The sequence below is a fragment of the Notechis scutatus genome, chromosome 3, assembly GCF_049901735.1.
Source record: "Notechis scutatus isolate UNSWTSFEM ecotype Mainland chromosome 3, rNotScu1.2, whole genome shotgun sequence".
NCBI classification, from domain to species: domain Eukaryota; kingdom Metazoa; phylum Chordata; class Lepidosauria; order Squamata; family Elapidae; genus Notechis; species Notechis scutatus.
Genome location: NC_142011.1, coordinates 123,567,209 through 123,595,201, shown reverse-complemented (window position 1 = coordinate 123,595,201; position 27,993 = coordinate 123,567,209). Strand labels below are relative to the sequence as shown.

Here is a 27,993-nt window from a genome sequence, read left to right as displayed (position 1 = left end):
AAATCTCCAGAATACAAAAAATACATACCTCCCATCAGAAGCAAGTGTATGACTAGCACTAATTGCAGTAACCGAATCACCAACATCCAGGACTGGTGAACAAGGCTGGATCAGGGCCAAATCCTTATCTTTATTCTCCTCTGGTAAACATTTACCCCAGATCACAGCCTGATTGAAGTACAAAAATCAGTCACGTTGAAAATGGGATGCTACAAAGCATGTGCATATACATATACACACCCAAATACCAAAAACAATAAAGCAAACTGAGAAGAATTAACTGTTCTCCTAAAAAGAGGGAGAGAAGTTTGCATGAGCCCACTGATGATAAATCGTCAAAGTACATGAAGTACATGTTCAGTGCTGTTACTCAACCAGGTCTTTAAATTAAATTGGGTGATTCCATATAAACAGCAACAGTGATCTCAGTTATAATAAACATTTAATTCACATTTAAGTACATCAGCAGGTTATACAAAAACATCACACTTGAATCATTGGTATAATTCAATATTGAGAGCAATATTGAACAAACATCTTTCTATTTAGCTATATGATGCTGAATTTCATAAATCCACTTGCATACTTCAAGCACAACTCCTCTTCATGCACTTAGGACAATTTTTTTTACCACCATTCTGCTAAACGTCTGACATATTACACTTTTCTCCAAAGATTAGCAGGAAAGCAAATGTTCCACCCCACCTCAATTTTTTTTTTTTTGCAGAGTAAATGAAGAAAGGGGGATCAATGCTAACTACAATTAACAGTCTTTTAGCAAACTAAGTCAGAATTTGTCAATCCTTCTATATCTGAACCACCGCTAAAAAAGAAAAATATGCTGCATTCATAGTTTTGGTTAACATTGTCCAGTTGTATCAAGAAAGCCAATTAAATATATTATGACATAAGTTTTTGTGGGCAAGAATTTCAGATAAGGAGGGCTTATACCCAGTGGGGTCTGGGGCTTTTTCTGACTGGGAGTGGAGCAGTAGCCTGCTATTTCTCAGCATAAGCCCTAAAGTAGGTTTAGCCACTAATTAAAAATCAAAGTAGAGTCAATCACATCTAAGAAGAAATATCAGCCAATCCTAAACCTTAGGTCTTTCTAAAAAAATGTGTTATAACTTAACATGATTACTTGTGGATATTTGTCCAAATAGTTCAAAGGAATGAAAGATAGCCAAAGGACGTAGTCACAAGAAAGCAAGCAGTGTCTGACTATAGTTTCTTCATTGACAATATATTTAAAATTGGGGCATCTTCTTCAAAACCAAACGTTACTATAATATCGAACATGCTCAAAAACAACAGCTGTATCTATAAGCTTTCAAACTATTTACAGCCTGAGCACTGATGTACATATTATCCATTCTTGCCTTGTAAAAATGATTTTGAGGATTTCCTGGGGAAATTGGGTTAGGAGAAAATAAAATGCATTCCAGGTTGTTCACTCTCAGCTTTAACGTGAAGTACATGATGAGAATTTTAAAATCAAACTAGAGGAAAAACAACCAAAAGGCAGCCTTTGAAATGCATTACCTTTTTGTCCCTGCTTCCAGTAATAAAATAATTGCTATCTGGAGTCCAATCACAGGTCCAAATGATACGACTATGCACAGCAATGTTCTTTCCTGTGGCTGCAAAGAGGCTGAACGCTGGGTCTGCAATGACACATCAACAGAGAATACACTTTCTTGTTGCAGCAAACAGACAACTTTCCAGAAAATCACATCGCCTCAAAAATAATGAGAGGTTATCAGAAATCTAAAGTTGGGGTGCCCTCCCATCTTCTCTTTCAGATGGAAGACACCTCCTTTTGCAATGATGTAGACTGGTCCTCCAGGTGTTGATTATGCATCCTAGATTATGTACCCTAGGAAAATAAAGCTTGCCAGCAGCAGAAGAATATTTCTGGCCCATCTGGACACTGCTGATATATTTAGTTCAGATTGTAGTTCAGATTGTTCATATCTCCTCTAAGGAATCCTAGTGTGAAGATAAGGATAAACCGTGAGACATGCCAGACAGAGCTTTAAAACCAATGCAAGAAAGTTATGGGCTCAGACTACCACAAGCCAGATGTTCTTTCTCCTTGCCTGGATATAAGTCAAAGCCACTTCAAACTTAAATAAAGGATTGTTGCAATCTTAATCTCAATCTGTCTCCTTTTCTCACTTTAAGGACCCCCCTCCCCTTATTTCCACATCTTCTTCAATAAGGATTAGATTGAAGCTGTGATACCTGAAGATGAAGTGGGTACGTAAGCAAGGTGGACAAAGGCCAGGAATCTTGTCTGAAAGATTCCTTGGGGAGTTCGTTAAGAAAGAACCAAGTTGTTAAAGAAAATGTCACCTGAACCAGACAAAAGTAGTTGGGCCTGACACACATGTAACCCCCCTCTTTCCCAAAATCCAATCAACAGTTACCAAACTTGTAATTCAAGAAGGGAAGAGTAGCTGACAATCTTGTCAATCACCAAGCAAGGACTTTGGGAGATAAAAGGGGTCCTGAAAACCCCTCTCCTCTATGAGTCATCCTTAGATCCAGACTGACAGCTTCCATCCCTCTGGGCTAGTGCCTGTCAGCCTTGTTGAGAAGGACATGGGTAAGCATAGATGAATATCTGTGTGCTCATGTGAGGAAGACATGTGAGAAAGATGGACATTGTAGGCAGTAAAGATTTGCTGTTACTTTAAATTCACTGGGTCTCTGTATATTCTGAAGAACCAGTTGTACCTCAGTGTTTGGTGGAAAGTGGTTTGACTGTGGCTGTTGACCAAGGCAGTGAGTGTATGAGTGAGTGATCGATCATAAGCCAAACTGGGAACACATGTAACAGCACTTTATTCCAAATTTTAGGTGAGGACCTCCTGTTTAGGAGCCTATTGAGTGCATTGCTGTGGTCTTAGAAGATTTATGAACCCACAACTCAGAACAACTAGTGTTCTTGTATCCACTCTGATACAGCCATACTCTCACATTCAGTCTCTGGCTTTTGACCGTCATACCAACTCTGGGCCTGCTTTGAGACTAGAGATGCTATTTTATGCTTCACTATTCCTTTGAGATTAGTGGATAGGCTTAGCCAGGCTTTGTATTCTGCTTTTATTGCCAGTGTGTTCTTGTACTTGCTCTGTCTGTCCTCATATCTACTTGTCTCAAAACAAGACAGTCTTTAGGAGTGCTACTGTTCTTGAAGACACCTATAGATCAATGAAGGAATCATTAAATTCTGCCAAATAGCACTCAATATATTCTGTTCTTTCAGCACATTTATCTACAATTTCTGTCTTCCCTTTTAAAGCAGTCAACGTTTCAGAGTTATATTCCTGGAACCCAACTCTTTTTATAGACATTCTACTCAGAAATCAAGTAATTCATTATGTATGTACATTAGCAAGTATCAGACACCTTCTGAATGAAGTGGCAGCTGTGTCACTAATGGGGTCAATAAAGTTGTCATTATGTTTAGCAATCGCTCATCATCATAATGATATCATTAACTTAAAAATATTCTAGGTTTCCAGTGGTGTCATTTAATAGTCAAACTATTGCCAGAACTTATTTCACCAGGTAACGCAAAACGCCACATTTTGAAGGCAGAAATTCTCAAATCCTGTGACATTAATACTCTCTAAAATTGTCTAGGAATGAAGAAACAGGGAGAGTCATCACCACAGAAGTTCATTGGGTAACTTTGAGCTACGCATTCTCTCAACCCAATCTCCTTCACAGAGTGGTTGCTTCAAGGAAAAATAGGAGAGGAAGCACTTTATGAGATGCAAACAACAGAGAAGGCACAATTCAAGGGTCTGAGACAAGGTGGCACTTCAGTACTCTATTAGATGGAAGGGACTCAGAGCATACCCTCCCTGTTAGAACTGGTGGGGTGGGCAAAAGGAATGAGGGACAGACGGTCCCGCAAATACCTGATAAGGTATTACAGGCAGTAACCAATATTATGAACTGAGAGTAGAAGCCTACTGAGAGCTAGTACAGCTTGGGGAGCCATAGAAGCACATTAAAAGAGACAAAAACTGCCCATTCTGGACCAGCTGCAGCTTCCAAATGCTCTTCAGCAGCAGCCATGCAGAGTGCATAACAGTCATTCAAAAAGGAGGTCACTAAGTCACCATGAGCAAACTGTCCTGGTCCAAGAATGGGTGCAAGTGGTGCACAAGACAAACCTGCACAAATGCTTCCACCTGCTACAGCTACCACCTGCTCTTCTAGCATGCACGATTAAGTCCAGGAGAAGTCCCAAATTTACACACCCGCTCTAATTAGGGAAGTGCATTTCCAGGCAGAGTTAAGATGGAAAATCTCAAGAGCTGGGGGAGGAGGAGGGAGTGTAAAACCCACAGTCACTGTGTCTTGTCAGGGTTAAGCTGAAGCCTAGGATCCCCTATTCAGACCCCCCCCGCCATAGCCTCCAAGCACTAGGAGGGAAAAGAGTCACCCTCTTGATTCAAGTGATGAGTAAAGTCTGCACCAGAGCTCCAGGAACAACCCCAAGCTCCTTCTGGAACCCAACAGAATCCATCAGGTGCCTGGAATGGATTGTTCAAATGAGACAGCCACTCTCATTCATCAATTTCAAGGAAAAAAAAGAATATTTTCTTGCCTTAACTTGGCTTCTTTTAAACTACTTACAAAACACTAGCAAGAAAGATGCTCCAGGCAATTCCCCCCCCCAATGCAACTTGACTGAGATAACAATCCCAGCCCCTCTCTCCCTCCTCCCCACTTTCAACGGGATGCTCAGTGCTAGTAAATCTTCCTTCCACTCTTGCAATTTCTTCTCTGTTGCAAGCCATCGCTGTTCCTTCACTTAATTCCCTCTGCAGAGTGGATGTCAGGTGATGTGGTCAGAGATTTACACAAAAACCTTACCCGCTCCCACATGATTACACCTTTTTTTGACAGACACAAATGTGATGTGTTAAACAAAACTCTCAAGCTTCACTGGATCCAACATACTTTTGCACGAAACCTAATTTCTGATGTGGATTCTAACATATTAAGGAAGGCTTTGGATTTGCAGAATTCAAATTAATATTTCTGCTTTTAAAAAATACATTAGCCTAAAGCCAATATATTTATTTTCCCATGCATTAATATCAATGAGAGCAAACACCATTAAAAAAAAATCCCAGATACGGCAATGCATTATCGCAGCTACTACATTACACAGAAAGCTTTTCCAGATACTCTCAAACCAAAGAAATGTAATTGTTTCACTTTTAGAAATGAAAGAACAGAATTACTTCAAAGCGTTAAAGCCAAATTAAAACAACCATTCAACATTTTATACATCTTGGTTCTCATTTTTTTTAGGAATACTATTCAGACAAAAAATCTTACGAAGGAACTAAAATGCATTATTTTAAAAAGGTTTAGACCCTTTTTCTTTAAACAGTTTTAAAAGCTGCATCCATTTTTAACCATCAATCTTACCTGAGTCTCTTGGGTTGATATGATTAGATTTCCAAAGCGACCAATTTCTATCTCTTGAAACTGCTAGCAAGAATTTATCATTTGGGGAAAAAGACATCTGCGTCACTGTCAGATTGTGGAAAGGTAAGCTCTGCAATTGTTTCCAAGTTGTGGTGCTCCACAAAATAATGGCTGCATATTCTTTTTTAGAAGCCTGTAAAACCAAAAAAGGCAGTACTGAAAACAAACAGACACAATCTTGAAAAAGGACCCAAGGCCACACTGAAGCTACAGTTCTCCAAGGGTACTTAATTGTAACTCCACTAAGGAGAAGCCTAAACTGGAGTTGATGGTAGTTGTAGAACAACAACCAGTTAGGCATGAGGTTATAGAAAGTTACTACAGTGGTTAAAGGTTAAAGAAGGGCAACCCATCTTCTTACGTCTAAAAAACAATTTCTTGGCAAGAATCTTACCTACACTTTTTTGTTTATTTTAAACTATTTTTATGGAAGTGAATGCTCGTTTGTTTATTATTATGAATGTTCTATGCCTCTTCAAACATTTGACGCTGAGTAGTTTATAAGCAAGAACATATAAGGGTACCCAATAACATTATTATGAGGAAAAAATGGCACTCATACCTAAAAATAAAATCAAAGTATTTTGTATCATCAAGCAGAAATTCATTGCATACTCAAGTATTTCTACCCACTCTCATCCATGTCCTCAAAACACACTGAAAAGGCCATGTTTTAAAAAGCTTCCTGAATATTAAAAAATGGGTGTGGGATAGAATGCTTCCCAATCTTCTCTTGTTGTAACTCATGAGGAAGCATCCTCCATACACACATTATAGTGTCTACCTGTGAGATGACAAGGGCTTAACCAGCACCTTCCACTGTTGAAATGATTGTACAGCTAAAGCTTCATGAAAAACTGCTATCTAACAGCTTCTAGCACTTGTTCTCACAAGGGATCAGAGTCTGGACTCTAAAACTATCCTCAAACTATATATCAGTTCTTTTAAATGGAGCACAATCCTATCCAGAACTAAAGCTGACATGGTTATAAACTCGGTTTTGGAATCCACAGCCAATACATGCAGGTCAGGTATTTGAATCTTAACCTGCTTTTCCCCATCCAGGCATAAGCAAGATCTGAGAAACACTCCATAGTATCTGGGTTAGAGATGCATAATGATACTGACATCAAATCTCCAAAGGATTTAATATAGATGTTAAATAAGGTGAGAGGGTCAAGTCCTGAAGTTTTCCAACTTGGAGTGCCAAAAGGTTCAGTTTTTCTTCTGTCATGGACACATGATAGGAAAAGCCCCATTGGGAAAATCAATAATGAAAGAAGAGTGTTCCTTCTTTGAAAATTTCATACAGATTCAGGATACTGTAGTTACTGGAATCAATAATTGCTAAAAGATTTGGTAGGATTAGTAGAAGTGCATTCCCCCTCTCTAAGCCTCATCACAGATCATCAATGGCAGCAACCAATGCAATGTCCTTCTCATGCCCTTGCCTGAAAACTAAATTAAAAGGATCCAGATAATACTTTCATCCCAGAACCCTTTGGAGATGGCCACACCTTCCCAATAACCTTTGTTGATAAGTGGAATTATGAAACTGGGCAATAGTTGTCCAATATAACTAGATCTAGGCAATAACAAGGCACATCCTTGTGGAATTAAAGTATAACCATGTAGTTTCTCTTCCTGGGAATCCATACAAATCTAGGTGGGATTTAAACCCATAATGTTAGCCTCACCAAGTAGATCAAGCCAAGAAATCAAGTCCCCAGGAAGGCTAAAACTAATTTTACTGAATGACTATAACATCAGAAACTTGCAACACTAATTATGCTGCACATCCTTCTCCCTTCTTATACTAAAAGGAATTATGGAATTGTCTCCATGAATTACTTCCAAATATTACCTCATTGTTTGGGACTTTAAAACCTCTCACTCCCTTTTACTTAGGCAATGATTTGTGTATCTCTCTTTCAAGATCATTTTCCTTATTTTCTATACATATCAGCACTGCTCATCTCCCAAAAGATCTCCATTTTTTCAGGATCAAATTCTTCCCAGATAACACAATTACACATGAACTCTAGCACCTCTTAGGATTCTTTCAAGATGGCTTCTCACTCCGAGTTGATGCAAAGGTTTTTGTCTGTGAAATACTCTGCTATTAATGTGTCATATGGACTATTGTTCCTTAGTTGTGTCCAGACACATTTCTCCGTTTGCTTATTCATTACATTTGTACTCTGCTGCAAACAAAAATACTTCCGGCATATCATTTGCTTTTCCATCCCAATAGTCTGATTAACCATTTGTAACAATCTGTAAGTTACATTTTGAAGCAGAAGTACTAAGACTGGAATAATACACATTTTAATGACATAAACTCTCCTACTTAAGAACTAATTGTAATTATATGAGCAAACAACTACAACAAAACCTTACAAGTGATTTATGCTTTTTCTACAGTGTACTGGGATAGAATACCATTTGCATCAAAATTGTAAGGTCTGCCTTGGCTTTTGAAAATCTTTTCATTTTGCCACATATACTATGTACTACTAATAGAATATAATTGAATATAATTGAAATCCTCTGTGAAATATTTTTATTTAGGGATTTTTATCACATTTAAAAAAAATGTATCATAGCTGTGGCTTCTTATTTTCACTCTTTTTTGAAAAAATGAATAATGTCCCAACATTAAATCAATTATCCAGAGCTGCCAATTCTTAATATTCTGCTGAGAACATTAACCTCCAGGGGCTACTACTTTTAGACTTGAGGGATTGTTAATATTGAATATATTATATTATGTATGTATATGTTATATACATAAATACGTTTGATACATACATGTATGTGTGTATACGTGTATGTCTATGTATGTACATATCTCTATCTCTATCCCTAAAACCATTCAACACAGTGAACAATCAGATATTTATCACTTTGGATGTGAATTTCAAAGCTACTGTTTAAAAGTATTTTCTTACCTTACATGCAGAGGCTATCACAGTGCCTGAATTATTGCAGGCAACACAAAAAATTTCATAACCATGTCCATATCTAAAACAATAAAGAAAATGAGATTGTAAAAGAAAAAGTAATCTCGAGTGCAAGATTCATACATTATTAATCAATTCAAATGTTTTGAAACTTGTTAATATTCAGCGAAACAATTTACCAGTCCATAAGCTCTGCATCTTCTAAAAGAAGCCTCGAGATAATTTAGGATGCACATTGTCAGCCCTACAAAGTAACCCAGACCAACAAATCACTCCACAGGAAGGCTAAGTCTACTGTTATTTAGATCAGGGGTGTCAAACTCAAGGCCTGGGTGATTAGATCTCCGCAGGGCCGCCCTGGAAACAGTGAAGGACCAGCCTGCAATGCCTCTGCCAGCAAAATTGGAGCTCAGGAGGGCTGCACGTAGCTCTCCCGAGCTCTGTTTTCACTGGCAGAGGGCTGCAGGAGGCCATCACAGCCAAAAATGGAGCCCGTGAGGGGTGCGTGCAGCCCTCCCAAGCTCCATTTTCACTGGCAGAGGGCTACAAGAAGCTGCCGCAGCCAAAAATGGAGCTCGGGAGCCTGTTTTCACTGGTAGAGCACTTAGGGTTAGGGTTAATGATTGACGTCGAGCTGGCCACACCCTACCTGGCCACACCCACCCTGGCCTCCTGAAGTCAAACACAACCCTGATGCGGCCCTCAATGAAATCGAGTTTGACACCCCTGATTTAGATTGTCTATAATAATAGAAACTTGCAAGTGTGACTATGCTGTGTCTCCCCCTTTTTATATCCATGTGAACTAAGGAGGTGTCTGAGCCATTTAACCCATACTTTCTAATTGTTTTGAACTTAAATTTTTCTCTTCATTGCTTTGGTAACAAATCTGGTCTAGCTCTATTAGGGTCATCTCCTTTATTTTCTATAGTCACCCTCATTTCTTGCATATCTACTGTTGCCTCATTTTGTTAGGCTTGATAATTGCATCACTAATATCATTCATGAATTGAAGATGTGCTCCAGAGTACATCTTACATTACCCTATGGTGTAGCATTATGGAATATATTAACCATATTTCAGAAAGATCTATTTGCTTTCTCAGATCACATCTTTGAGCAACTGCTAACAACCCTCCAAAGAATTGTAGAGTTCTTGATCTACTACTTGAAATAAAAGACATATAAATATGTATTTCAGCTAATTAATAAGTTCATCTGTCTGATGTCTGAACAGTATAGAACTACTGATACTTATTCTTTTATTTTGTGCTATCTCTCCTCAAGCCTCCTTGGAAATTTTCTAACACAAAGGAAATAGTTCAATCTTAGGTATCTTTTGTTTTCTAGCCACTGTTACCTACTGTCTTTTTTTTTCTTTTTTCTTTTCCAAAAATGTTATTGATTTTTAAAAAAACAGGCATAAACAAACAAAACACAAAACATGAAAACATAAAACATCTTTTTTGAAAGCAGCATGATCCCGGGTTACATCTCTTCGTACAGACACAAATTCAAATTCATGTTCATTTTATATACCATTCCATATCTTATTACCATTCTACATTTTCTATATAGCTTCTTCCCTCTTTTAACTCTCTTAATTCTATTTTATTTATTTCATCTCAATTTAAATCATTATACTTATACCCTTTGTCTGTCCTGCTTTAGCTGTCTATTATCTTTTCTCATTAAAACAAAATTTCTCCTGTAATCACTGATTGTAGTATGACGCCTTTATATCTTTCCTCTAAATTTATAACACTTAGTATAATACATAGCTTTCATTCGGATTTTGCTTAGTACATTCTAAAGCTACACACTATATTTTAAGAAAAGAAGAAATTATAAATATATAATATAATTAAAACAACAATCCATACCAGTTCAACTCTATCGTTAAAATTAATATTCATTTAAATCTTAAACATTTTACACATTACTTTTCAAATAAGTATCATGCTTCTATGGGAACACTCATAAATTTTGCGTAGTTACTTCCCCCTCATTTCACTTATATTTTAAAACATTGTGTAATTAAAATGTTCCCATTCCTTCCTAATTCAATTCTCTCGTTTATTTCATTTCATTTATTTTATTCAAAAAAGTTTCACTGAATTACACTGAGTATTTTATCCCATTTTATAATCATATGTTGTTCCAATTTTCTAACATTATTTCTAATACAAGTATAACAATACAATCTTATGTACCTTTGCAGAATCTCTTTTTCAGTTATATTTTTACCCATTATCTCTGAATAAGTCCTGTTTCTTTACATCTTGTTCCAAACCTTTATAGCTTCTTTTCCCTTCCTTTCTCCCTTGCTTCTTCACTCTACCCTTTTTACCCCCGTGTCTCTCCACCTCCATTTCCCTCTTCTGTGTTCCTCTTTTCTGTTGCTTTCTAACATTATATTCACTTTTCACCTTATTTTTCCCTTTTTTGGTTGTTTTTTTAGGTCTTAAATTCTCCATTCTCTTTTCCCCCTTTCCCCTTTCTTCCCCAGATAAAGTTACTTGTTCATTAAAGATGGCTTCTTCTTTGTCCCAATCTTCTTGTTGCGCAGTCTTTTCTTGTATTTTCTCATAGGTACAGATCGCCATTTCTAAGAAATGAAAAACGGAGCCAAAAGAGCCCTTCCCTTCTTGTTCCTCTTCTTTATATTTTTTAAATTCCATTTTCAGTTCATCCACAAGTGATGCCATTGTAAAAAAAATTTTAAACAACCACCCAAGTGTTTTTAATCATTCAAATATAATTTCCAAAAGTCGCAAAGTCACCAAACAATCCAAATACACACAAGCTGTTTCATTTAACACTTTCTTCTTTTTTCACTTTCTCTTCCTGGGGTTACAAATTAGTTACAAAGTTCCAGTTAAAATGTATCTTTTAGAAGTCTTATTATGGTTTAACTTTAGATTCTTTTAAATTCCAAGCAGCCTCCTCCAGCCAAATCTTACTCTTATTCTTTTCCTCTCCCTTCCCACTTACAGCAAAAAAAAAGTTTTTCAAGTGTTCAGAAATTTTTATTGTCCCCTTAGCATTTAATTTTCCAGTTTAATTACCTGCTGGTGCCAAAGTGGGTTTTTCCGATTTCTCATTCATCTGCTGTCAACGTAAGGAAGGAGAGTGGAAAAAAAAACCTTTCCCTTTTCACTTTCATTCGCTGCTTCCGAATCTTCTTTGGGAGCAATGTATCTTTTTTGAAATTTAAATTCCAGGATACCTTAGTTGTTGCTTCTTATCCCGGTCAGCCAAAACTTTCACTTCTTAACTTCCTCCTGCACTTTCTTTTCCGGCTGAGTGCTTCTTTGAGGCGGCCATTTCTGGCCGCCGCTCTTACCGCCTTCAGAAAAGGGAGTTTAGCCAGCTGAGGAGGAGAGGTGCGGCTCCCCTCAAACCCTGCTGGGTCTCCCCTGTCTTCACCACCTCTACGGGGTGGCTTAGCCCCAAAGCCAGCTGGCTCGGGGCACTCCAGCGGCGAGCCCAGGCAGAAACCACGCACGATTGCGGATTCCTGTCTGCCGCCAAAGCCCTGCAAACCGGAAGCATCCTGTCTTTTTTTTTTTTTTCTTGATAGGTAGTTTGGGCAAAGCATAAAAACAAATTAAAAACTAATCATAAAAATAGCCAAGACACCATAAAAACCAACAAGAAAGAATAGTTAAAAATAGATTCTTGCCTAAAAGCTAACTAATCATTGTTATTTTTTTGGAGCAAACTGTGATAGCACTCAGTGTTACATGAGAACACACTGAAGATTCTTTAGTAATGTAGGGAAGGAAGCAGAATATTGGGAGAAAAGCTTAAAAGTTTCCCCTGTCCAGTTTTGACCGACTCAAAATATATTTGACCAACTAGTTCAGTCCATAAGAGGATAAAAATGAAACAAATCTATGCCCCAGAGTTTATGAATATGAGAAAAAAAAGCTTCATGTTGGTATAGCCATGGCCAAGTTACATTCTAAAAACAGAATGGTCATAAGACAATGGTAATATTCTCCATGATGGTAAGGTACAGTGGTGGGATTAAAAATATTTACTACCAGTTCTGTGGACGTGGCTTATTTGGTAGGCATGGCTTAGGGTCATGTGACTGGGTGAGCGTGGCTTGGTGGCCATGTGACTGGGTGGCCATGTGACTGGGTGGCCATGTGACTGGGTGGGCCTGGCTTGGTGGTCACGTGACTAGCTGTGTGGCTTGGTGGTCATGTGACTGGGTGTGTGTGGCCAACTCAATGTCACTCACGTCAAGGGGTGACTCGCCTGGCCCCTCCCCTTCCAGCCATTCCTTGTTACACCCAGCCACAACATGTCTATAGTTCTGTGAAAATGTTGTACACCTTTTTTTTTTACTTTATTATCTACATATTATAGATGTACTTCCATGGACCACTGAAAGGAGGAAATGGCTCACATGCTTTGCCCAAGAGGGTGATAGGCAACAGGCTTTTAGGGGGCTGCCAGAAAGAGGGGGGGCATTTTCCAAAGCACCAGAAGGGAAACAATGTATTTTCCAAAGCACCAGAAAGATGGAAACTGAACAAAGAGAGAAGCAACCTAAAAGTAAGGAGAAACTTCCTGACAGTGAAAACAATTAACCAGTGGAACTGCCTGCCACTAGAAGTTCTGGGTGCTCCAACACTTGAAGTTTTAAACAAAAGACTGGATAGCCATTTCTCTGAAATGGTATAGAGTTCCCCACAAGGTCCCTTCTAAGTGTTATTCTGTTATTCTGACACCTTCCCAGGACCTCTATTCAGATTTTGGCATCCTCAGTGTTTTCCTGCCTGAGCAGGGGATTGGACTAGAACAGTGGTTCCCAACCTTTTTTTCGGCCCGCACCCCTAAAGAAATTTCACTCGAACCTCGCACCCCCTGAAATAAATAATAAATAAAAATGCCAACATATAGCCAATATCCTATTATTTACCTGGACTTTTCTCGCACCCCCTGGAATATCGTCTCGCACCCCCAGGGGGTGAGAGCACCCCAGGTTGGGAACCCCTGGACTAGAAGACCTCCATAGTCCCTTTCAACTCTGTTAAACGCACCCGTATTTATGCTCTGGACTATTGACATGAAAACCCTGAAAAATACCTGGGCAAAAAAAGGCAGTAAAATCACTCTAGGTGTAGGGACAGTGCAAAATATTAATATATGATAAATAATGGAACAATTAAAAATAATAGCATAGAGTTTTCTTTCTCCCCGCCCTTCTTTTTTTCTTTCTCTCTTTCTCCCCCTTCCTCTTTCTTTCTTGCTCTTTCTTTTCTTCTTTCTTTCTTTCTTTCTTTCTTTCTTTCTTTCTTTCTTTCTTTCTTTCTTTCTTTCTCCTTTTCTCTCTTCCTCTCTTTCTTTCTCTTTCTCTCTCTCTCTTTCTCTCTCTTTCTTTCTCTCCCTTCCTCTTTCTTGCTTTCCTTCTTCCTATTTTTCTTTCTTTCTCTTTCTTTTTTCTCTTTATTTATTTCTCCCCCTTCCTCTTTCTTTCTCTTTCTTTCTTTCTTTCTTTCTTTCTTTCTTTCTTTCTTTCTTTCTTTCTTTCTTTCTTTCTTCTTTCTTTCTCTCCCTTCCTTTCTTTCTTTCTCTTTCTCTCTCTCTTTCTTTCTCTCCCTTCCTCTTTCTTGCTTTCTTTCTTCTTATTTTTCTTTCTTTCTCTTTCTTTTTTCTCTTTATTTCTTTCTCTCCCTTCCTCTTTCTTTATTGCTTTTTCTTCCTTTCTTGCTCTTTCCTTCTTGCCCTTCTTTCCCTTCCTTTCCTTCCTTGTCTCTATCTCACACACACACACCTTTTCTGGGAAGAACTTATTGGGCAAACTCCAGAGCAGCGAGCGGTGGGACAATGAAGAAAGCAGCAGCCTCGGAACATCCATCTGCCCTCCCTTTTGAAGCACATGGGCAGTGGCAGGGGCGGCGCAGCTATGGGAAGCCCCGAGAGTTCCTGGCCTCCCTTTCGGGGCACAACAGCGGTAGTGGGGGGCAGCGGGGGGCAGAGGCGGCAGCCGCGCGGCTATGGGAAGCAGTCCCAGGAGTTCCTGGCCTCCCTTTTGGGGCACATCCACCTCCCCTCTCAGTCTCAGCACAGCAGAGAAAGTGAATGGAAAGCCATTTGCTTTCTCTGCTTTGCTGGGGCTGAGAGGAGCAGTGAAGGTGCCCCGAAAGGGAGGCCGGGAACTCCTGGGGCTGCTTCCCATAGCCACGCTACCACCACCGCTGCCCTCCCCCCACCCTCTGGCCTGGCCTGAAAATGGCGCCCCACCTTGGCCTCCTCCCGCCCAGTGGGGGGGGGAGGCCTGGAAAGGCCCTGGGCAGTGGGCAAGGGCCTACCACAACTCGCAGGCTTACCTGTGAGCAGGCAGATCAGGGCTGTTCAATTGGGGCACAGGCACATGGGGAAGTCATGTTAGGCAAGCCACGAGGGCCCAGCATGCCACATAGGAAGGGAGGAGTGACTGGGTGGGACAAGCGGTGGGCACATGAGCTGCGCGAGCGAGCAAGCATTGGGTAGGCGGGCAACTGAGTGACTGGTGAACCGGTTTGGGGGCGTGGCCAGCCAGAAGTTACTACCGGTTCGATGACCCACACCTAATCACTGCTACCAGTTCTCCCGAACCGGTGCGAACCGGTTGAATGCCACCTCTGATATACACGATTAATATTAGTGTTTAGGGCTATAATACCAGTATTTTGGACTTTTCACTTTGCATTTTCTTTACAATTCAACTGTAGTGTGACAATTATACTGACAGGGTTGGACTTAGTGGCCTGAATGGCTTCCAATCACATGATTCTATAAAAAATACTCTAAAATAACATTAACTTTATATCTTGAAATAAATAAAGAACTTTTCATATAAAAGTAATTCAACCTCTTGTAAAAAAAAAAAGAGGAAGAAATAAAACATCTATATTCTTAACTATGTATATTATTATATACAAAACCCAAAAGTAGAAAAATAACACAACATATTAATGAGACTCATTAACAACTCATATCTGCATCACAGAACAATTCAGTAACTAAACTGCAACATCTTAATAATCAAAGATGAAAGTCAGTTTGGCTTTCTGGATTGATGGGATTCAACATCTATTTATAAAGAGCATAAGCTTCCACTCATTGTTTATATTGTAAGTTGGTCGCCTATGATTATATTCCAGAGTATTTTCCCTTTTTTCTCTCTGACACAAACCACAGAAAATTGAGCAAATATATTAACATTGAATCTACCAATGAATATTGGTCAGCTGGCTTAATATGTAAAAGGAGATATTCTTCAGAAGACTTGACCTCTAGAGATTTATGGAAAGAACTTGGACTTGGATCTCCAATCCAAAGCAGATCATAAAGCATTGTTATAATATGATTACTGACCACTGAAGAATCGTATAGCTGACTTTTTACTCGATGAATTTTTAAAACCATTTTCAAAGTCAGCATTAGATTCTACACTGATGACTCAAACAAGTATTTAATAGGGCAAAAATAACTGAAGCAAAACTATCTCTGTGCTGGTGTAACTGTACAGTTGGTATATTAATCAGAACTGATACAAAATTATCTGCTCATCAGTAAGACCTCTAAATGACAATGAATTACTTATTTGTATGTAGAATAAATAGATTATTGTGGAACAATACTTTCATAATCACATAATGTCAAAATAACATCTTTTAATAGTAACCAATTATGCATGCAGCTAGGAGTTGTGACATATTAACCAAGTGATATAAAAAAGTATAGATGTGTGAACTACTCCTTATTCATACTAAGGTAACCAATGTTAATCACACATTTGAAGTATACATGGTGAAAACCAGAAACAAAACTCCAAAATCTGTAAAGGACATCTAATTATAAGTATTAAACACTATTGCATAAACAATGTGATTGAAATTCTATATAAAATATATATGTGATCCATTGTAAGCATTTCAAAGTTTGTATTTTCACAATTTGATCTTTCCAATCTTTTGGTATATTTTTAACAATGTTATCTATTTAAATATTTATAAAAATTAAAAATTAATTTTAAACTATGATGCTGAGACTTCAGTATTCTCTTACAGACATGCAATTGCTAAATGGTCTATTTTTGGACAAATATTCCAAACTTATCTGTTTCTCTGCTGCTATGGCAACTTTCAACCTACATTTTACATGACTGCACATAGCTGCTTTCAAGATTCTTTCAAGATACAAATACAATGAGGAACAAAAAATATTTTCCTTTTGCTTGTCAAAATACCTTTGTAACTTCAAACACGAACAGTAAAACTCTTGAGTTTTAAAAATCATTTGGGTTGTTATAGAAAGTAGACTAATTAAGGGTGATTATTAGACTCCCTCCCATCAAACGTCTCTTGCAAGGAATTAGCTGAGAGGTTTTAGCTGAGAGGTTGCTTACAAAACAATTCAAAGGGCTGTAACTTGTTGAGAAATGAATACCATTGTTACAACTATCCAAGAGGAGAAAAGTCTCGGTAAATACTAACTTACATAGAGAGTTTTGGCCACCATTACTTACTTCCTCTCTTTACTAATTTTAGAATATCAGCAGGATAGAATCTTCTGATTTATACTGCATCAGATACTTCTAATTAGTTTCCAATTTTCTTATTAATGTTCAAAAAGGTGTTATTTTTAATAAAGTTCTTTTTTTAAAAAAAGCAATAGTGCCAACAGAAATTCTCAATTACTTTTAGCTAACCAGATTTGGAATTTGTTGTGAAACAAGACAACAGCTCAAGTGGGTCAGGAAAAGAGACAATTTTAAATCCATACTTTAAAAGCACAATTTTAAATTCATAGTTTTCTTATGGGGTAGCGAAGAAAAGAGAGGCAAATCCAAAATCAAATAATAATTTCTCTTACTGTCAGAACCTATACTGGATTCAAGTGGTGCTATCTGGGAAGAGATATTTTCTTCTACAGACTTTCTGAATGGAGTGATGCTGTACAAAATCTGTGCAGCAGTATGCATTGCCTTGTTTGCAGATAACAGCTTGCAATTTCCAGATAACAGCAGAAAGATGGCATGCGGAAGGCCTATCTATGCTGGTGAAATGAATTGTTCCCTAACTTAAATTCCTGCAAGATAGCTTTGCTAAAGGTCTTAGTACAAGAAACCTACCAAATGAGGCATAACCACAAAATCATTCAGGTACAACCAAGTATGACAATTTCAGGGATTTTATATCAGTGAGCTGTTGTGTGATATCCCTGTGGTCTATTCACATAACTAACATTCACGGTCATCTCTCAGGGTGCTCAGCTCTTGTGTCTCTTAAGAGTTTTAAACAATAAGAAATGGTGAGTTCAGTAATTTGCTATTTAAAAAAGGCAATAGGGATTGACATTAAGTATTCAAGATAAAACCAATCCAGCAATAGATGAAGTCAGAAAGAATGGCAGACACATTTCACCAAAAAGCCTTTTGGTGTTTCGCAACTAGCCTCACTCACTATGGCAGTCATAGTGGAGTTCTGGTTTGCAGGGCTTCGGAGGCAGGCAAAAATCCGCGATCGTGCGCGGTTTCTGCCTGGGCTCGCCGCTGGAGCGTCCCGAGCCAGCTGGCTTCGGGGCTAAGCCACCCCGTAGAGGTGGTGAAGACGGGGGAGACCTAGCAGGGTTTGAGGGGAGCTGCATCTCTCCTCCTCAGCTGGCTAAACTCCCTTTCCCAAAGGCGGTAAGAGCAGCGGTCAGAAATGGCCGCCTCAAAGAAGCACTCAGCCGGAAAAGAAAGTGCAGGAAGAAGTTAAGAAGTGAAAGTTTTTGGCTGACCGGGACAAAAAGTAACAACCAAGGTACCCTGGAATTTAAGATACATTCTTAACAAAAGATACATCGCTCCCAAAGAAGAGTCAGAAGCAAGCGAACAAAAGTGAAAAGGGGAAGTTTTTTTTTTTCTTCACTCACCTTCCTCACGCTGATGAGAAGATCTGAATAAAGAAATCAGAAAAATCCGCTTTGGCACCAACAGGTAATTAAACTGGAAATATAATTAAATGCCAAAGGGACAATAAAGATTTCTGAACATTAAAAAATCCTTTTTTTGCTATAAGTGGGAAGGGAGAGGAAAAGAATAAGGGAAGGACTTGGAAGGAGGAGACTGCTTGGAATTCAACAGAATTTAAAGTTAAATCTTAACAAGACTTCTAAAGGATACATTTTAACTGGAACTCTGCTTGACTTTTTTTTGTGAAGATTTTGCTGTGAAGGAAATTTTTTTGAATCAGTTATGAGGAATTTGTCATCTCATCAAGGATATCCTTGAGGACATCTGCCAGACATTAGGTAGTGTACATTAGTTCATAATGACCTCCATTTAGAAGCGAGACCACTTCTGCTCTTTCAAGGAGTATTTTTTTCTCCTAAAATATTTAATCACCTACAAATGTTCCTGCTTGGATACTTTAAATGCCTCCCTTACTCTAGCAGAGATAATTGTTTTACCTCAGATCTCCTGTGAGTTTTCAAGAAGAGTAAAGAAAAAAAATATTCTTCTCTTGTTATTGTTTTAATCAACTGAGTTGTTCTTTTGAATTATAGATCACATTTGAGAACAGTAATCAAGGAGATTATTCTCTGTTAAAACAATTGGGTTTCATTATTTAGCTCATTGAGAGTTACAGTATACACGTGCAAGCTAAAAAGCTGGATATTATTTATTACTTTGGAACCTGTTTTTGTACTCAAATGTTCAAGTAACATTGATTAAAAAATAAAATGCAAAATTCAATAGAAGAGAATACATGTAGCTCAGGATTGAACTGTAGAGTCTCTGGAATTCTCCGAGTGTAGTTGTTTGTTTGCTGATGTTTCATTATCTGACTAGATAATAACATCAGTGTGAATAATTATGGGGTTTGTAGCCCTTGACTAGGATATCGTTTTTCATTTGAATGTCAAGGAACGACCAAAGAGAAAACCTTATTCTTACCCAGCAAGGACAGGGCAAGCTACCATGTATACACAGGAAGAAAACCCCATATTCACTCATACCAATGATGTTACCTAATTGGGTAATAAAATGTCACAAAATGCAAAATATTAAAATCATAGATTAATATGTATATTAAAAGTAAGCCAAAATTTAAATCTGTTGAAAAACATATCTCTATAGAAGTTTTGACACATCGAAAAAGTAAGGACCAAATACAACTTCCAAAATAATGTATCCTATGGGCTAGGCTAGGAGAAAATGATCTTCTGACATCAGGGCCCTCTTCAAAGGACTTTCCTACAGATCTTACTAACCAGATGAATTCATAAAAGAAAAAGCAGCCTCTCAGAGAGGCTTCTTCTGAGAGGGAGCATTTAGGGCTCTAAAGGCTAGTAATAATTTCTCCAATGGTATCATGTAAAGAATTAACAACCAGTACAGATGTCATGAGATCCCTGTGTCCTATACCACTTAGCAACTCGCTGCTGCATTTAATTTGGAATCAAATTCAATTTACAGATACAAGTGCAACCTGTGCAATTCCATTTACAGTACACTGTAATACTGTAGTCTGGACAGGATGGAATCAGGATGCAACCTGCTAGAAATAGATTTTGCTGAACCTCAGCAAAACAAAGGAGATGGTGTTAGACTTCTGGAAGAAGAGAGAGGAACCCGTCCCACTTTACATCGAGGGGAGCTGTGTGGAGAGAGTTTCCTCCTTTAAATTCCTGGGAGTCTACCTCAGCAAAGATCTTACGTGGAAAATCAACACAACCCAGAAAGGCCCAACAGAGACTCCATTTCCTTAGGGTCTTGTGAAAGAATACCACAGTGTGGTATGCTGGCTTGACAGCAGCGGATAGAAAGACATTACAGAGGGTGGTGAGCACAGTACAAAACATCGTGGGCTTTTCCCTGATACCACTAGATGACATCACTAGGACTCAATGCCTTAGAAGAGTGAGGAAAATTCTCAGGTACGACTCAAATCCCAGTCAGCACTTCTTCCCTCTCCTACCATCAGGGAGGAGATATAGAAGCATAGCCAGCTGCACCAACAGGCTGAAAAACAGTTTCTACCTGTGGGCTGTCAGACTTCTGAACAGAAAATAACTTCATGTCAACATAGTTTGATAGACTTGCAGGGCCGGCGCATTGTGCAACAAGGTCACATAATGTAATAAGATTGGAACTGGGTTAGGGACTCCTCACTGTGAGTTGTGTTGGGGGGGGGTGCACAAAAGGAGGCTCAGCCAATCTCATTGTACACATGTTGTACTCTGACAATAAAGGTAATAATAATACAAGTTAACAGGTAACTGTTATCAGACCTGAACAATGGCCACAGATGGAGCTTCAGCTAGAAAGGGGCTCTATGATGCAGCCGCTATCTGTGAAATTAGTGGCAGTAGAGAATAGAGAAAAGCTGCCAAACTGTGTCAATTTTTTTCAAAGGGCAGAATGATCCTATCTAAAAAAGGCTCAAATTCAATCAATGTCCAGTTTTCTATGGTATCAATAGCATCTCTCCCTTATTTGGGTTTAATTTCAACTTGTTCTTCTCATTCAACATGGTTTTTTTAAAATATTGTTTCAAGAGAACATCGGTGTGGAAGATAAGTTGTTCCTTTGCTGCAGAAGAGTCTTACTGGGGAGAGCAGCAATATCAATAATTGCTTAACTGTATTCTTTATTTTGCAAATAGGATGCTTGCAACAAGGAACATCCTGTTTTTTAATTGTCACTGATATATGAGGCCCACTGGTTGTAATGGTATGTGGAAATAATCTTGGACGGCAGGAGTTAGCTCCACAGTCCAAACCATTATGCAAAAGATACCTCAGCCTACGGAAGAAAAATGGGTATGGAACGCATCTCAGAAGGGATCCTCTGTAGTTTTCCAGAAAGACTTCCAAGATTTTATTCTGTAATCTTACAATAAAAATAGTGTGTTAGTATTCCTAATTTGTGCTTCTTGTCTGGACTATCTGAAAGGGCTGACACTGGTCTACTTTTATCCAATAATTTCCCTACAAACTGCTCCATTTTGTACTTTACTAATACGATGCTCTGAATTCCTTGGCAAAAGATGAAAAGTAATGAGTGAATAATTAAAGGGTCCACAATCTCTGCCTGCAGCCATCATCTTAGAAGAAAGGGGTGGCAACATTATTAATTTGTTTCAGGAAAAGGATTAGGAAACCTTTGTAATTCTTATGGGCTGTTTAATTTGCATCTTTAATAAGCTCAGATGAGCAGCTCTGGTAATAAAAGTTTACCCTTGGATTGCTAGTTAAAGATGATCATAAGAGACAATCTTTATATTAGATAACTCATTAGAGAGAAAAGGTCAGAGAAATGGGTATCAAATATGAAGTTTAAATAAGCTAGGTAATGCTGTACTGAAATGAACAGATTATGTTTTCCTATTATAGGGACTGTCTCATAAGTAAGGGATGTTTTCCTTACAAAGTGCCAGGTTGGAAAAGAATGAAAGGACAAAGCTATATTTTATTTGGATGTGAGTATCAAGGAAAGGTAAATAGGAATGGGCAAAATACATGCAAAATAGTAAAATAAACACAAGTTTCTTTTTCTGCTCAAGAGTCATGAAATCCCAATTTTTTTCTTTAACCTTATTCAGTTTCCTATATAGCCAGAGATAAAGAAATGTGCCTTATTGTACAGAGAAATTTTAATGATAATTATGAAAAAGGTGGTTATGTTAAAAAGAAAAATAAAGTGGTTTAATGGCAATGCAGGCATTATTTTACTTATATTCTCTCTTGCTATGAATGCAAAGGAAGTTAAGAGTAGCTGTAAATTTGAAATGGATCCATGCATGTTGTTAAAGAAACTTCCAAGCTCCTTCAGAAGTCTTGCATGATTGCCCAAGACAGATGAATGGAAAGGAGTTCTCCTTGAAATGAACTATTGAATATGGAAGTATTACCAGTCAAACTCTTTGCCAGGCATAGACAGCTTTGGCTAAGATACATATTTGGCCTTGGAGTGGCATACTAGGAAGTTCATTGCAAAAGTAGTTAAAACTGACCAGTTTTGATTTGATTTGTATTTGAATATTAAATATAACTCTTCATGTATTTAATTATCCCTTCTGTCACATCAGCAATCACAATCACAACACCCTTTTGAAGGCACTATAGGCTACAAGTGAGTGTTGAGACTTGGGGCCTAAAATTATGCACTTGTGTATGAACAACCCAGTTGCTGTGAAGAGAACTTTCTGAGTTATGATTGTGGAGACTGTGTATTATTCAAACTCTGCACTAAACACAGACCATACCCACTGGTATTATCCATTGGTTGGGTGGCCAATAAATTTAATAAAATCAGAACTGAGGGAACCACAAACTAGATAAAGTAATAAAAATGAAGACGCTAAAATGCTCTGGGACTTTAGAATACAAACAGTAAAGCACATACCACACAATACCCCAGACTTGAGAAGCATGTGCCACACAACATCCTAGACGTAACAACTGTCGAGAAGAAAGACAAAAAAGTCTCGATAATGGACAGCAGAAGAGAAGAGAAAAAACTGGTGAAAATCACAAAACACAAACACCTGCAAACAGAAGAATGACTGTGGTAAAAGAAAGCAAAAATAGCGCTAGGCTTCCTTTTGGTGAAATCCCCAAACATCTGGAGTTCCATTTGAACACCGTCAACATTCATAAAAGTCACAATTGATCAACTGCAAAAGGCAGCTTTACTTGGAACAGCTCATATCCTGTGACAATACCTTTAATATTATCAAACAACATCTCCCTATCTCAGATCCTTGGGAAGGACACGATAGGTGGATAAAGTAGCCAAATCCAATTTAAATATCTGGCTGACTGTATGACCAACCATTAACTAACTGATACATAATACTTAAGCATCGGTACAGGAAATGTGGTGAATATTTGTGAGTCTGGTTTACATCTAAAAGGCAAGGCCCCAAAGAAGTACATTACGAGGCATTATACCTCTGAAAGATCTATGAATGTCTAAAAGTCTTGATGTCTTACAGTATTGTTCACACTGCAGTTTAATGCGGGGGGGGGGGGTGTAGTTTTCAATGCAATAGAATGTGGGAAAGAAACTATTTAACATGACTCAGGATTCTGAGCATCTGTCTGTCCAGCAAGATAATTCTCCCCCCAAAATGCAACAAATGGAGTAATTGAGAAAGTAAAATTAATGAGATGGGTGGGACAGACTTGAACATGGGCCAAAGGCTACGGAGAAGAAAATTCCAAAAGAAATTTCCTAATGCAACAGAATTATTAGTTAGACTGGAATTCTATTCTAGGCCTCCTCCTATGTTACTCAGAGTGGAGCATGTTCAGCCCGTCCTGCGTTTCCCAATGACATGTACATACAAACACACAACATGAGGGGAGAACATGAACAGACACACCTGCAGCTCATTACTTTGTTATGCAGAAGAAAATTCAGATGCCTCCTGTGCCTGCTCATGCGGTAAGAATATGAAAAATAAATAAATCCGGAAGCCATTTTCTTCATGCTTTCTTTACCTTACTGTATTACTCTCTTTTGCCAAGAACAGGCTAAAATTTTCCATGTTTGGATTCATATTAGAATTCAAATGGTGGAAATACAAGAAAACTACTCTAATAAATCTTTTTCCTACTAAGCCTGCTAAAAGGCTTGAGGCATAAAGTAGCATCTCCCTTTGTTCACAGCTCTGCATTGAGGTCTTTTCATGAAGTGTGGGATACAGAAGCTAGTTTTTTAAAAAAATACAATCATATTATAATATGCTAGTTTAAAAAAAAAATACAATCATATAATCAACTCCACATTTAACAGAAAAATTGTGCAGGTAGTCCTTGCTTAGCAACTAGTTGCTTAACGACTGTTCAAGGTTACAACTGATCTTCCCAGAGCTAATTATGACCGATTTTGAAGTTCTGATAGCCATATCCACCCCCTACGGTTGCATGATCACATTTTGGATGTTGACAACCAGTTTCTATTTAGAGCTGTTTGCAGTGCCACAGTCACGTGAGTCATGATTTTTGGTGTTTGCAGTTTCCAGCATTTACTTCAATTACAGTCATAAGTTGTGAACGAACTGTAAAATTGAAATTACTTGAAAACCGAGGACTTTAAATGGTTTCCATACATCTATAAACAAAGTAACTTACAACTTTTGAGTTTCAGGCCACAGTGTATTCTGCAAGAGATGATCTTCTGTGGGAGGTTCTGAAAGAAATAATTTAATTCAGTATTGGTGTCCTTATCCTGAACTGGTCAAATTGTCAGCTGTTTGAAGAACCAGCTTTGCTCCAGAATTAGGTACTGAATTTAACATATTGCATACCTGAAAGATTACATGGCTGAAAGTAATTTTCACGGTACTGTCTGGAAGAATTACTGAGATTTTCTTCTTCAGTTGTTTGAGCTGTTGTATCTGCAGCTGCAAACGTACAAATGTTATTGCTTTAAAAGTCACCAAGTATGAAATCTGCAAAAAGACGGCATCCGTTACCGAGCACTAAACAGAAAGAAACAGCTCCAGCTTCAAGATAAAAAGAATCAAAAGTCAAGTTAAGCCATAATATAAACAGCATGAGAAGGAAAATCAGAAGATATTACACCGCATGTTAAAATAATTGGGCCTCATGATGCAAACCATGACAGGAGCTGGAATAAGTTAAACTCTCATAACAGGATGAAAGAAAGAAGCTGGTATAACAATGCATTCAGATTTCCTTACACTCTTAAAAAGGATCATGATGGAGAAAGTGCAGTATGAAAAGATAAGATGAATTAGAACCATTCATTCATTAATGATGTATTCTTCAAACTGCTGGACTAGGAACAGGGACAGCAAAGTTCTAGTCTACTCTCAATCAAATATAATGAACCAAAAGAAAAAAGTGGCAAGATAAAACATTTGTGGAAGAGGAATTCCAGTCATCCAGAATTACAATAATCAACTATGCAATTGTATTTACTCTTCAATGGCTATGTACAAGCTTACATTACAAGGCAGTAATTCTCTATCTTACAGGGTTAGGCAGGGGTTTGAATTCAATTCCAAAAAGGTGCTTTGGGGCTCGGACATAGAACCTCTTTTCTCATGACAGTGTGGCTCCTGTGATGGACTGCCATTCAATTCTTGGAAAAGACAGGGCTGCTTTAAAGAGCTACATTATGCTAGGTACTATGCCATGCTCCCAAATGTTCCAAAGCACCTTTTGGAACTGAATTAAATCTCAATGTCCAAAAATATAATCCACAGAACTCAAAAGGAATTTTCAAAAATGTGGCATCGGACTGAGAGGAATCCAGATTTTAGTTTTCCATCATCTGCAGAAGTTTACTAGGTGATGCTGGGTTATTCACTTTTTCTAAGTATACCCTACCATATAAGACTGTTGTTGGGTGGAATAATAGATCTTATACTTAGATATAAGTACATACCAAATAAAAATACAAATTGCTGTATCATTTCTGCATATGTAAAGCTGAATGAAAAATACAGATGCACATATTAGTACATATTATTGCAGCACTTTGGATTCAAAGATGAAAATGTCTTTGGAGCGGATAGGGCATGCTCACATTGCAGCTCTCTTCTACCCCTTAAAATAGCTATATTTTTACAGGATCACCGAGGTACCCTCCTCTAATGCAAGCTGATCGAGGAAAAGATTTCATTTAAAAGAAGTGTAGATGACTTCCATGTGAGCATCTCTAAAGTAAGTCCAAAGGACAGCTTGCCCTTACATGTCAAAAAAACAATGCAACTATTGTGCTCATGTAAATACTATTGCTTCGTTATCCTGTACAGTGGATGTTAGTTAGTGGAACATAGTGGGCTCATAATCATAATCAATCAGCAGGCTTACATTTGTGCTGACCCAGCAGTTTAACCATGAGTAAATAGATGGGTACCATTTCAGTGGGCAACTTAATGGGGACACGAAAGTAGTCCCCAAGTGAGCATCCCCTGGACAATGATGATGCCACCGTCTAATTCCTTCAACCCGGAAGTGCTTTGGGACTCCCGACCCAACTGTAGTAGTACTACCGTGTTTCTCCAACAATACGGCCTCCACCAATAGGAAGACCCAGCATGTTTTCTAGGCATAAAATCAAATTAAGCCCCTCCCCCCAAATTTAGGCCTAGTTTAAAACATGCAAAATAGGGGGAAGGGTGGGGGGACTTGTCATTTGGAGCGCCGTTGGAGCTGCCACCGCTGTTTGGAGTGCCGCCATCACGTTTGGAGCTGCCGCTTCCGTGTTTGGAGCTGCCGCCGTGTTTGGAGTGGCGGTGGTGCTCCAAACAGCGGCAGTGCTCCAAACGCGGAAGCGGCAGCTTCAAACGGCGGCGGCGGCTCCAAACGGCAGAGGCAGCTCCAAACGGCAGAGGCAGCTCCAAACGGCAGAGGCAGCTCCAACGGCACTCCAAACGGCGGCAGCGGCTCCAAACGGCAGAGGTAGCTCCAAACGGCGGCAGCAGCTCCAATGGCACTCCAAACGGCAGCGGAATGGGCAGAAGGGAAAGCAACAGCGGCAGGTGCCAAAGGTCTTGGGTCTGCAGCAAAGGTGTTTGGTGGGAGTAGGGAGCTCTCTGCACTTCGCCATGATCGCCCGTTAGGAGCGGCTGGTGGCGAGGCTGCCAGCAGGGCGCTCTAGATGAGGATGAAAGGGGGAAATTAAGTTACCCCTGAAAAGACGGCCTAGCCGTTTTTTCGGGGCTCAAAAAAAAAATAAGGCCCGGCCTTATTATGTGAGAAACACGGTATCCTGTACAGTAAAATGTCGATGAATCCCAGGATGGATTACAATGGCATGTCCCTATGCCAAAAACATAAACTTGGTTCTCAACAGGAGAGTATAGACAGGGACTTCCGGTTTGAGCTTCTTCAGTGACGGACTGAAATCTGCAATCGTGCGTGGTCGTTCCGGAGCGCCCCGAGCCAGCTGGATTCGGGACTAAGCCATCCCGTAGAGGTGGTGAAGAGGGGGGAGTCCGCCAGCAGGGTCGAGGAGAGCTGCAACTCTACTCCTCAGCTGGCCATTACTCCCTTTCCCGAAGGCGGTTGCAGCGGTGGTCAGAAATGGCCTTCTCAAAGAAGAACTCGACCAGAAAAGAATGTGCAGGAGGAAGAAGAGAAAGTTTTGGTTGACTGGGTTAAACTGAAAAAGCAACAACATAAGGTACCCTGGAATTTGAACTATAAAAAATAACATTGTTCCCAAAGAAGACTTTGAAGCAACAAAGGAGAGAGGGAAGGGAAAGGATTTGGCTTTTTTTTTTCTTCCCTTCCTTATGCTGACAGCTAAGAGATTTAAGTAAGAAATTGACAAAAATCCACTTTGACATCAATAGGCATTTAAGCTGAAAATAAAATGTCAGAGGGATAATAAAGACTTTTGGATACTCAAAAACCTTTAAAAGCAGGAAAGGAGAGAAAAGGAAAGAATAAAAGGGTGGGATCTGGAAAAATGAAGGAGACTGCCTGGAACTAAAAGGAACTTACAGTGAAACCTTAACAAGATTCCTAAAGGATAT

General features: G+C 38.8%; 1 protein-coding gene across 2 annotated transcripts in view; it reads right to left on the bottom strand.

The window, feature by feature from the left end:
- The window catches only part of ELP2 (elongator acetyltransferase complex subunit 2), a 63,736-nt gene that overhangs the window by 5,912 nt on the left and 29,831 nt on the right, over window positions 1-27,993 (bottom strand). For both annotated transcript variants that reach the window (XM_026672494.2, XM_087961129.1), the window contains exons 15-20: window positions 24,790-24,885; window positions 24,614-24,671; window positions 8,472-8,544; window positions 5,461-5,653; window positions 1,543-1,664; window positions 29-168 (exon numbers count right to left, since the gene is read on the bottom strand). In XM_026672494.2, coding sequence (XP_026528279.2) covers window positions 29-168; window positions 1,543-1,664; window positions 5,461-5,653; window positions 8,472-8,544; window positions 24,614-24,671; window positions 24,790-24,885 — 682 coding nt within the window. The remainder of the gene's footprint in view (window positions 1-28; window positions 169-1,542; window positions 1,665-5,460; window positions 5,654-8,471; window positions 8,545-24,613; window positions 24,672-24,789; window positions 24,886-27,993) is intronic.